The sequence below is a fragment of the Arvicola amphibius genome, chromosome 3 (assembly GCF_903992535.2).
Source record: "Arvicola amphibius chromosome 3, mArvAmp1.2, whole genome shotgun sequence".
Taxonomy (NCBI): domain Eukaryota; kingdom Metazoa; phylum Chordata; class Mammalia; order Rodentia; family Cricetidae; genus Arvicola; species Arvicola amphibius.
Genome location: NC_052049.1, coordinates 134,661,035 through 134,673,254, shown reverse-complemented (window position 1 = coordinate 134,673,254; position 12,220 = coordinate 134,661,035). Strand labels below are relative to the sequence as shown.

General features: G+C 43.2%; 1 protein-coding gene across 1 annotated transcript in view; it reads left to right on the top strand.

Moving 5' to 3' along the window:
- Positions 1-12,220, top strand: part of Snx1 (sorting nexin 1) — a 36,008-nt gene that overhangs the window by 5,806 nt on the left and 17,982 nt on the right. The window contains exons 2-4 of the mRNA XM_038322466.1: positions 7,286-7,397; positions 10,410-10,537; positions 11,025-11,091. Coding sequence (XP_038178394.1) covers positions 7,286-7,397; positions 10,410-10,537; positions 11,025-11,091 — 307 coding nt within the window. The remainder of the gene's footprint in view (positions 1-7,285; positions 7,398-10,409; positions 10,538-11,024; positions 11,092-12,220) is intronic.

The window sequence follows — 12,220 nt, the reverse complement described above, 5'->3', positions numbered from 1 at the left end:
CAATCCCCAGCACCCACTTGGCACTTCACAACTGTCTGTAACTCCAGGTCCAGGGGATCTGGCACCCTCACACAGACATACATAAAAAGTAAACAAATCTTAAAAAGAAAAACAGTTTCTCACTGGGACATGGGATTTGCTGGTTAGACTAGTGATCCTAGGGATCTACCTGCCTCCACCTGCACAGCACTGCGAATACCGTCGTGCCGCCATGCCCAGCTTTTGGGGGGGACTGGGTGTAGGACTATGCTTACCTGGTAGTAACTAACTTATCTCCTTAGTTACTACCTACTGTAACTACAGTGAGTTACTAACTTATCTCCTTAGCCCCTTCAGTAAATTTCTTTTATTTTTAAAGGAGTTACTTTCTGTGTGTGTGTGTATGTGTCAGTGAGTGTGCATGTATGTGTGTGGTGGAAGGAACATGACATACCTGACTTTTACATGGGTGCTGGCAATTGAACCTGGCTCTCGTGTTTCAGTGATAGACACTTTACCAATTGAGCCACCTCTTCAGTTCTTCAGTAGATTTTTTTTTTCTTTTCCAAGACAGGGTTTCTCTGCGTTGCTTTGGAGCCTGTCCTGGAACTAGCTCTTTTAGACCAGGCTGGCCTCAAACTCACAGAGATCCGCCTACCTCTGCCTCCTGAGTGCTGGGATTAAAGACGTGTGCCACCACCGCCCGGCTCAGTAGGATTTCTTGACACAAGCCCTACTCTGGCCTTTCTTTAAAATGGTTGTAATAGGGTGGGGGTGGGGGGACAGGTGGCAGCTTTCTAAGTTAATTCCCTTCTTGCACCATGTGGGTTCAGGGGATCAGACTTGGGTTTGTGAGATTTGTGTGACTGGTGCTTTTACTCCCTGAGCCGTACCCCCACCCCTCTTCGCTAGTTTTAACAGGATTTCTGATTGTGAATCCTTGTATATTTTAGGCAGGATCCTGACTCTGCCACTGCTATGTGAACCAGGCTAGCTTCTAACTCACAGAGGTCCACAAGCCTGCCTCCCTAAGGCTGAGACTAAAGGCTAGCACCGCACCCTGCAATAAGTACTTTTAAACAAAGGTGTATTGTTTTGTTTAGTTAACAGTTAGTCAAGTGGAACTCTTAATAGTAAATAGTTATAGGTAAGTTTCTTTAAAGGTGGACGTGCTGGCACGTGTACTCAGGGGTTAGAGATAGGAGATAAAACTTCAAGGCCAGCAGGACTGTGCAAGGCCCTGTCTCAGAAACCAAAAGAAAAGTTTCTTTTAGGGTGAAGAATCTTGTACAGACACATTGCTTCAAACTATATGGTTAGATCTGGTTTGAAGTTCAGAAGTTGAAGGTCAGGCATGGTGGCCCATGTCTTTAGTCCCAATACTTGGGAGGCAGAGGCAGGCAGATCTTGAGGCCAGCCTGATCTACAGAGCCAGAACAACCAGAGCTACACAGAGAAACCCTGTCTTGAAAAAAAAAGTATATGTCATTAAACTGTTCTGGCAGTTTACCTAATTTTCAACATTGTAGAGGAAGTAGAAAGTACTCAAGGGGGAAGAGAGAAGATTTCTCAAAATAACTAACAAGAACCCAACCTATGTTGGGAGGTGGTGGCACAATCCCAGCCTTGGGGACGCAGAAGCAAGGCAGATCTCTGAGTTCAAAGCCAGCCTGGTCTACAGAGCGAATTCCAGGACAGCCAGGGCTACACAGAGGGACCTTGCTTGGAGGTGAAGATGGAGCGGGGAGAGCCCAACCAAATTTTATCTAAAATTGCCATCAGACTTCTGGTTTCTGAAAGAGCCTTCCTGTCTCCTTACTTGGTGTCAGGCTGGCTCTGATGACTGGGCCATTGGCAGTTGGCAAGGGTTGGGAGTGGAGAAAGGAAAAAGAACTCTCTAATTTCCCTCAGCTTGGTCCTCGGAAGCTCTCAGTGCTTTCACGTAACTTGTGGCATGAGTAGATCATGAGTAGTTGCTGCAGAGAGTAGCCACAAGCACCTCATCTCCAGAAAAATCCTGTTGCTCAACTGTTTTCTGCCTTGGGCTGTGCTGAGTCAGCCAGCTGGACATCTTCACTGGCTTCAGGACTGGTTGATCTGGGTTTGCCTTTTCCATGATGGAGCTAATCCACTTTTTAGTGTTCTGACCTCCTGGAGTTTTCCCCACCCAAAAGTGAGGAAAAGGAGTTAGAGCAGGAGTGGAGCCATGTCTTAAGCTCTGTTTGAGCTGACAACAGGCAGTGGGCCTTTTTACTCTGAGATAGCCAATGGCCTTGTTTGTGCTCTTCCTTGAATAGCAAAATGGTCAGCTTGGGGCTCCTTTTCTCTACCCCTCCAGAATACCGTTCCCTTTTATTTGATCTTTTCTCTACCTCAGAAGTCCTTCACTTTTTTGTGTGGTATGGACTCATTGTGTAGACCCGCTCTCAAAACAAAATATTTTAATACATAAAATAAAATATGTAAGCTTACAAAGGAAACCACTTGTATTAGTAATATGCACTGCTTTGTTTTTGAAATAGGATCTCACTATACAGCTCACACTGGTCTTGAACTCAGGGTAGTCCTCCTGCCTCAGCCCCTCAAATGCTGAGTGTGTAAGCATGAAACACCAAACCTAGCTTAGACTACTATCCTTTTTCAAGTAATGGGGATGTTGAGACAGGGTTACCTTTTGTTTCTTTGTTTGTTTGTTTTTTGAGACAAGGTTTCTCTGTAGCTTTGGAGCCTGTCCTGAAACTAGCTCTTGTAGACCAGGCTGGCCTTGAACTAAGAGAGATCCAAGTGCCTATGCCTCCCTAGTGCTAGGATTAAAAGAAAACATATCCTTTTTGATAGTTTAAATAATAAAATCTAGAAATATATATATAACTATCACAATTTTTAAGTATTTATTATGTATACAATATTCTGTATATGTGTGTATGCCCGCATGCCAGAAGAGGGCACCAGACCTCATTACAGATGGTTGTGAGCCACCATGTGGTTGCTGGGAATTGAACTCAGGACCTTTGGTAGAGCAGGAAATGCTCTTAACCTCTGAGCCATCTCTCCAGCCCTCAACTATCACAATTTTTAAATAAAGATAAGCACAAATGATACTTCGGTATTTGTAGTGGTTACATCAAACAGAGATACCTACTGTTGGATTGTGATTCACTGGTGATGTGCTTGCCCAGCATAGGTACAATTCTGAGTTCTATTTCTAGCACTTCAAAACAGAGCATAAACACCTAATGTCTATTAGTTATTGTCTCAAGTACTGTTGTTGCAATATGCCTTCATGATCAAAGAAAATGGTGCTTTTTGGCCAGAGGTAAGGGAAAATGAAATTGTAATTTTTCTCTCCAAATTCAGAGACCAGCTCTTGAATTCTGTGGCTCAAGAGGTTCAAGGTGTATTGGAGGGGGGGTTGCAAAACTATGAGAGAAGGTAATACTGTGAAATATTTAAATTAACCATTTATTTACCCAGTTTGTAGAGTAAGATGCACCCAGAATCCAACCGATGCATAATGTTCATTTTCTCAAGTACAAATATTAAACTGTTGAACATGATTCTGGGAGAAGAGTCATCTACAGATATTTACCTTCTAAAATTGTCCCCTAACACCTTCAGAAAGGGAAGCAGCCCCACTGACATCTTGATTTTGCCTGACGTATGATGTGTGGACTTTGATAGGACTAAAGAATGATGAGATTAGCCGGGCGGCGGTGGCGCACGCCTTTAATCCCAGCACTCGGGAGGCAGAGGCAGGCGGATCTCTGTGAGTTCGAGACCAGCCTGGTCTACAAGAGCTAGTTCCAGGACAGGCTCTAAAGCTGCAGAGAAACCCTGTCTCGAAAAGCCAAAAAAAAAAAAAAAAAAAAAAATGATGAGATCGCACTGTTTACACTGTTGGATTTGTGATAATTTACTACTAGCAAGCAGCTAATATACTGACACCGCCGCATTTTTTTTCTCCTTAGTAGAGGTGGCAAAGGAGGCAGTATTTCATGCCAGGGACTTCTAGAGTCGCGTGTAAAGACTCCCCTACCTGCTGTGTGGGTGTGGCTCTTGGGACTGACTCTTCCCTTTGTTTGCCTTATTAAAGCAGCGTTGTTGCGGTTTCCTTAACTCCTTAGCCTTACTTAATTATACTCGTTCTCTCTTTAAGAAATACACAGCCGGGCGTGGTAGTGCTTGTCTTTAATCTCAGGAGGCAGAGACAGGAGGATCTCTGTGGGTTCGAGGCCAGTCTGATCCACAAAGTGAATTCCAAGACAGTCAGGGCTGTTACACAGAGAAACCCTGCCAAAAAAAAAAAAAAAAAAAGAACACTAAATAAACAAATGTTAAAAATAAATACTCTAACCATCCAAAAACCATGTTACTATAGCATTTAATTTGGAGTGGGCCTGTAAGTACAATTGTGGGTTTTTTTAATGCAGTTACTTATAATATTTATTTATGTGTGTGCACACATGTGTATTCATACCACTGCCAACAGATGGAGGTCAGAGGACAACTTTCAGGAATCGAGTGTCTCCTTCCACCATGTAAGTCTCAGGGATTGAACTCATGTCGTCGGCTTAGTGGCAGCACCTTTATCTGCTGAGCCTCTTTCCAGCCCCAGTTGAGAGTTTTCACAGACCCTATTGGGGTCTCTTAAATGTAATTTTTGTCCTATGTGGAGCAAAGAGCAGGTAAGCAACAAGGGGAAGAATCACAACTGCTAACCTCAAGGGAAGCTACCCAGAATCCCGGCAGTGGTTTCAGTGCAGACTGGTGGCGTCAGCTCCGAGGAGCCCACACCTGCCTTCCTATACTAAGAAAATCACACTTGGTACTGGAGAGATGGCTGCGTGGTTAAGAGCACTAGCTGCTCTTCCAGAGGACCTGAGTTCACTTCCCAGCGCCCACAAGGCAGCTCACAACTGCCTGTAACTCTAGTTCCAGTGGATCCAACTCCCTCGAACCCAGATGTATATAAAGGTTTAAAAATTGAAATAAAAAAGAGAAACAGAAAGAATAAAGTTTACTCACTGAAAATTAAAGTTTATAAAGAAAGAAAATCACACTGATGGCCTGTGCCTAAGAGTTTGAGGTGGATAATTGTTAGAGATTACCCATTTGGTCTTAACAAACGTGCCCTCTTCCTGCACAATCTTCCTAGCACAGCTCTTAGATAGCGTTAGCCCACCATGCAGAAGCTTTCGGACAGACTTATCAGTGGAGCCACCTGCTATAATTTTTTTTTTTTTTTTTGGTTTTTCGAGACAGGGTTTCTCTGCAGCTTTAGAGCCTGTCCTGGAGCTAGCTCTTGTAGACCAGGCTGGTCTCAAACTCACAGAGATCCGCCTGCCTCTGCCTCCCGAGTGCTGGGATTAAGCCACCTACTGTAATTAACAGCCAAAAGGAGTCTGAGCTAGGAACTCTATCTGCTAACAAAAGAGAATGCTGCTTTCATGTAAAAAGGACAAGGGGAGATAGGCAGGATAGTTTCTTGACTCTATTTACTACAAGACACTATTTTCATTGGCTGCCTAGAAATGCTTCCTCTTTTAAACTGATAGGTAGCTGTAACTTATTACCAAGGAGCTAGTGTTTTTGAAACAGGCTCTGAGTAGTTCAGTGTGGGCTTGAACTTGCTGCCCTGCATTACCATGCCTGCTTACTAAAAAAAAAGTCTTACTAGTATGCTTTATAAAGCATTAGAATTGGCTCTGCATTTAGTGTAATGTGTGCGTCTCTTCATTCTCCAAAAATGAGTTTATATTGGAATTTTACTTGTTCAAAACTAGCTTTCTTAAAACATGCAAAAAAAACTTTTTTCTTTTCTTTTGGTTTTTTAATACAGGGTTTCGCTGTAGCTTTGGAGGCTGTCCTGGAACTAGCTCTGTAGACCAGGCTGGCCTCGAACTCATAGAGATCCGCCTGCCTCTGCCTCCTGAGTACCGAGATTAAAGGTGTGCACCACCACAGCCGGGCTCTCCAGGTTTTCTATCTGAGAGGCCGGTCCTAGTGGGAAAGAAATGGAATCAGGTGGCTTCTGAGATCATAGGGAGTGAAAGTGTAGGAAGGAAGTGGTTTTATAGGGAGGGTAGCCAAGCGGTGTTTGAGGCAGGAAGTGCTAATTTTGTCTTCATTTTGTTTCTTTGTCTTCTCAGAAGTAATTCAGTTTTGTTCGCTAGATCTGGGAGCAGCTAGAGGAGGGACCTCTGTCTCTGACAGATGAGGATACTACCTGAGCATCTACCGCTGAACCTCATTAACACAGAGCAGCCCCGTAAAAGCATTATTTGCTAATACAAATCAAATGCAACTAAAATCTTCTGTTCTGGAAAGGGAAATGCCCAATATGAAGAGGAAGCTGTTTGCATGACAAACTCAGGGAGTATCCCAAAAGAGCTGTAATTTTACTTTGTTCTGTGGGTCAAAAAAAGGCCTGTCCAAGGGACAGACTCCCTCAGATTTGTTAAGGGAATGCTTTAGGGAAATTTCCTTTCGTCAGGTCTTTTAACTGACTTGGCCTTAGGGCCTGACTTGAGAGCCCTGCAGTAGCACAAGCTGTGTGCTTGTGTGCTGTACAATCCGGCTTTGTTCGTGCTGGTACCGGCCCGGGGATCCTCCCTACCCTTGTTTGTGACTCTGCACTGACCAACTGTGTTTTCACTGTGTGACCATTAGGCCAAGCATGACTGGTCTTATTTTTCAGCCTACCATGGAATATGGCTAAAATTTCTGTCCATGTGAGTTCCAGATTTAAACAACAGCAGCAACAAAAACAAAACCTGAACTGTATTTCTGAGCAGCATTAGATAGAAAGTGTTATGTCTTCCTGTGTCTGTCAGGTGGGTTGGGAATGTCTAAGCTTCAGTTAACAATTTAGCCAATACCTCAAAGGAAGCCTAGAACCAGAGCTTGAATTCGGAATTCCAATGTGGTGTGCTTGTCACTAGAATATACCCTGTCAGCATTTGAAATAATAAAGGTCATCAGCTGAGAAACAGAAATGCATTGGGGCAGATTTTAAAAAATTATCTGTGTGTATCCATATCTAGGTTGGTATCTTGTGGCTTGGGTATCATATTCCAGCAAGATTACAGTTATAAAAATTAATCCTGAACCGTGTGAACTTAGCCCTGAGGCCACCTGAGCAGCGACAGTCTCAACTCTAGCAAGGATTTGCCGCTTGCTGAGCTGCCTAACTAGCCAGCCTGTCTTCTAAACACCTGTGGGAGCAGAGGGACACTACAGTCACTTTCTAGGTAGGCTGAGTTGGTTTTTAATGGTTCTATCTTATTTGGAGTATCTTTGTTTTCAGAGTCAGCCCCAGTCTCCAAAGAAAACCACATCCCTTTTTCCTATCAAAAATGGTTCCAAAGAAAATGGGATCCATGAGGAACAAGACCAAGAGCCACAGGATCTCTTTGCAGGCAAGTAGAGACTCAGAGTTTAAGTACCTTCTAGTCACCTTTATTAAATTATGAATTATTAAAGTCAAAAACCACCGTACATGTGCATAAGTTGAAAAGCTTTAGCCCAGCCCAGTGCAACGGAGGTCTATATCTGTGATCCCAGCTCTTGGAAACTGAAGGCAGGAAGATCAGGAGTCCAAGGTCATCCAAAAAACTACAACAAAATCCCTAAACAAACAAACGAATCAAAAAAAAGCCAGGCAGTGGTAGTGTGCACATTTAATGTCAACACTTGGGAGACAGAGATAGGTGGTTCTCAGTGAGTTCAAGGCCAGCCTCATCTACAGAGCAAGTTCCAGGACAGCCAGGACTGTTATACAGAGAAACCCTGTCTTGACAAACTATAAAAAGAAAAGAAAGAACATGAACTAAATTATTAAATGTTAGAAATGTGGTCAGGGGAATTATAGAAATACTATATCAACTGGGCAGTAGTGGCGCATGCCTTTAATCTCAGCGCTTGGAAGGCAGAGGCAGGTGGGTCTCTTTGAGTTCAAGCCCAGCCTGGTCTACAGAGCGAGTTCCAGGACAGGCTCCAAAGCTACAGAAAAATCCTGTCTTGAAAAATCAAGAAACAAATTTTAAAAAGATCTCTTTCCCTTTTCTCTCTCTTCTCCCTTTCCCTCATCTCTGTGACCCAAGCTAGCTTCAAACTCACGGCACTCCTTCTGCATCAGCATCCCAAGTCTGAGGTTATAAGCATGAAGCTGAGATTACATCGTGCTCATATGATACGGCATCCTTTTATGTAGTTCAAGATGGCCTCAAACTCCCTATCATTCTATTTTCCTACTTCAACTTCTTAGGAATTTTTTCTTTCATGGTACTGGGAATTGATCCTAGGTCCTCGCATATATTAGGCAAGTGTCCTTTTGCTGAATTAGGTCCCCAGCTATCTTAGTTAGGGTTTCTATTGCTATGGTGTCAACCAAAATCAACTGGGAAGGGAAGGATTTATTTGATGACACTTCCATCCCACAGTCCATAATCACAGAGGGCAGAACCTGGAGGCGGAGCTGATGCAGAGGCCGTGGATGGTGCTGCTCACTGGCTTCCTTCTCATGGCTTGCTCAGTGCAGCCTGCTTTCTTACAGAACCTAGGACCAGCCCAGGGATGACCCCATCCACAATGGATTGGGCCCACATCAAATACTAATTAAGATACCCTACAGGGTGTCTACACCCCAATCTTACAGAAGCATTATTCAACTGAGGCTCCCTTCCTTTGGATGACTCTTGCTCGTGTCAAGTCAGCATAAAAGCTAGACAGGACACCAGTCAGTTTTTGTTTGCTTGTTTGGTTGAGAAAAGGGCTCACTAAGTTGCTCAGGTGAACCTTGAATTATCAATCCTCCTGCCTCAGCCTCCTGAGTAGCTAGATTTTAGGTCTGTGCTCTAGACATGGCTGGAGTGCTGGGGTCACAGGTACAACCTATTACACCCAGTTTCACCCAAAGGATTTCAGTGAACAGTACATGCTTCACTTACTAACTTCATCTGTTGTGTTGGATCTCAGGTGGTGAGCCTCCAATACAAGCTTGAGCTGGCTGCTTGTTCCAAAGACCTCACAACCTAACACATTCACTCGTGCTGTGTGCTGCTTCCTCTTTTATGTCCCCATGGCAGGGTCTTTTGCAGAAATGACTCACTTTCAGTTGTCAGCACAGTAATCTAAACTCCTATGGTTCTGCCTAGCTCCCCTTTCAGGTCTAGAAAGAAATGGAAAGCAGCTTTCTCTGTGGTCCCCAAAACTAAACTGAACACTCAACAGTCAGACTCACAAGTGGATTATTTATGTTTTTCTTTACTAAAAAGAAAAGCAATGAACTGGTTGGGGTTAGAACTTCTAGCTTCATTGCTCCACATTGGAAGTGCATTTGCATAAGAAATTTTAATGTCTAAAAATGGTACAGAACGCTTTTTTAGAAGTCATTTCTCTGAAACATTTAGAGAACGAGTTGTTCTGCTCACCTGCATTTTCAGAGAGGCAGCTCTTAAAAAGCAAATCTTCTGTTCTTACAGAGCAGATCTGGTGGTGCATGCCTTTAATCCCAGCACTCAGGAGGCAGAGGCAAGTGGCTCTCTGTGAGTTCGAGGCCAGCCTGGTCTACAGAGTGAGTTCCAGGACAGGCTCCAAAACTACAGAGAAACCTTGTCTCGAAAAACCAAAAATAAATAAATACATAAAATCAGATCTTCATTCTGAAAACTTCTGATCAGAAGTGTTTGGAGGGGCTGCTACACCCCTCCCCATTCTAACGGCATTTACAAACTGTAGCTTAATCTGTTGGGATATAGCTAAACTGTCTTGTGACAAGTTCTTTTTGTTTGTTTCTGTTTTGTTTTGGTGTTTTGGTTTGGTTTTTCATGACAGGGTTTCTCTGTGCAGCCCTGAGTGTCCTGGAGCTTGCTCTGTGGTTAAGGCTGGCCTTGAACTCACAGAGATTCCCCTGCCTCTGCATGCCAAGTGCTGGGATTAAAGGCATGGACCACTGGTGCAGGCTGTGACTAGTTCTTGAACTGTCAAGTGTAACTCATGTGTTCCAAACCACTCTTCCCCAAGTGTTACTGTGTATTTTCTAGTTGATACTTTCCTGAGGCTTCCTCTGATGTGTTTATAAAGCAGATGACCAAAGGTGCTGTCTTGTACAAACAACTAAAAACAAGAGTAAATGAGTCTCAGGTAAGGTTTTAAGTGACCACTCCTAAGAATAAAATTATTTAAGCATTTATTTTGGCTGTGGAGTCTTTTTGCTAGATCATTGTTTCTTAAGGTAGCCAAACAGTTGTGTCTGGGCAGAAGAGGGAGAGTTGCTCTACCAAGCCCGTGATAATAACAGTCCCTCAATGTTGTCTCCTTTGAGTAGTGTCAAAATTCCGTGGCTCTTGTTTTTGTTGTGTTGGTGCTTGCCATTTTTCTTGTGGAAAACCCATTATTGACACTCATTTTAAAATATCAACTGTTCTCAGATGCCACGGTGGAGCTCTCCCTGGACAGTACACAGAATAACCAGAAAATGATGCCAGCCAGAACCCTTAGTTCTCATTCTCTGCAAGGAGCCACAAATTCTCCGAAACCGCAGCCAAGCTACGAGGAGGTGAGACTATGCACTGTTGCTCACTTTGCTTTTGTGTCTTTAGGACTGTGTGCTGCCAGTCTGGAGTTCATTTGGATTTGAACCTGAGTAAAGATTTACAGCTCCTGACGACCTCTGCTCGATGCACAGCCAGAATCCAAACAGGGATTCTTTCTTAGACAGCATAAAGGCTTTGCTGGTCACTGGTGCTATTTATTGTCAGAGACTCCCATAAACCTTGCTCTAGTCCCTCTTTGCCCAAAAAAGGCCAAGTCTGCCAAAATCCTATAATTATTATCATGAAAGTAAGATTTTAAGGATTCAATGTGAAAGTGACCTGTGAACTGGTTCACATCTTAAACTGTGGATATTGGTTCACTGGAGCTCCTGGAAATGGACAGAATTGAACACTGAAAAGTACATCTTGACTTTGTTATGTTGGCAGGTGTTGAATGCTGTGTAATGTCTAGCCTTCTTTATGTCAACTCTCTTCATCTTTCTTTAAAAGCTAGAGGAAGAAGAACAGGAGGACCAGTTTGATCTGACAGTCGGCATTACTGATCCTGAGAAGATCGGTAAGGTCCTTGGACTCTTGTGACGCTATAAGGGGTCCTAAGTAGCTAGTTTGGGAGTGGTTCTCCCCAGAGCTGAACTAGCAAAAGTGAAGTGCTTGATCAGTGTCTTTTCTGCAACTAAGCTTTTTGATCACGTTACTTGGGATTTTTTTTTCCTTATCTTTAGGAAGGAAAAAAAGAGACATAAAATATAGTTATAATTTTTAAAAACTCAGACGGGGGGAGGTGGCTGGAGAGATGGCTCAACATTACGAACACTTGACTGCTCTTCCAGAGGTCCTGAGTTCAATTCCCAGCAACCACATGGTGGCTCACAACCATTTGCAATGGGACCAGATAGATTTCTTCCTTTGGTTTCTGGTGTGTGTGAAGACAGAGCACTCACATTCATAAGTAAATAAATCTTAAAAAAACAAAACAATTAAAACAGAGGTCCAGAAGATGATGGAAGGTCTGAGGACACCTGCAGCCAAGTCTGGACCTGAGTTTGATTCCCCAGGGCGCACATGTAGGAGAGAACCCACTCTGAGAGTTGTTTCTGACTTCCACATGTGTATCATGGTGTGACCATGCCACACTCATACCTATAAGCACAAAATTAATTAATAATAAAAAATAAGAAACCTCAAATAGGGGCTGGAGAGATGGCTCAATAGTTAAGAGCACCCAGTTAAGAGTGCTTTTGTAGAGGACCCAGTGCCTAAAGTGGCTGACTCACAACAGCCAGCTTCACCAGCGGGGTGTTTATGTTCAGTTCCTTCACCTACCAGAAGAGGGAAGAGAAGACCAAAAAGAAAGAGTGTTCCTGTTAAGGCACAGTGTGGTTTAGGTAAAAGAAGGACCAGGGCTTTGGGTACATATCTAGGAATATCTTAGGGTACATATCTTGCCTGATAGTCTAGAGCTACGAATATTGCGTAACACATCAATTTTAAGCTTAGTTGTTAAAATCCTTAATAGAAATTACAAATGGTACTAATTGTTTGAACAATTACTGTTATGATTTTGAACCAGGAGAGCTAATGTAGTAGTTACCTAGATCTGCTGTAGTAAAGAACTTGAAGACTTAAAATGATAGAAGTAAGCTAAGGATGGTGGATCACAACAGTATCCCCCATACTCAAGTGCC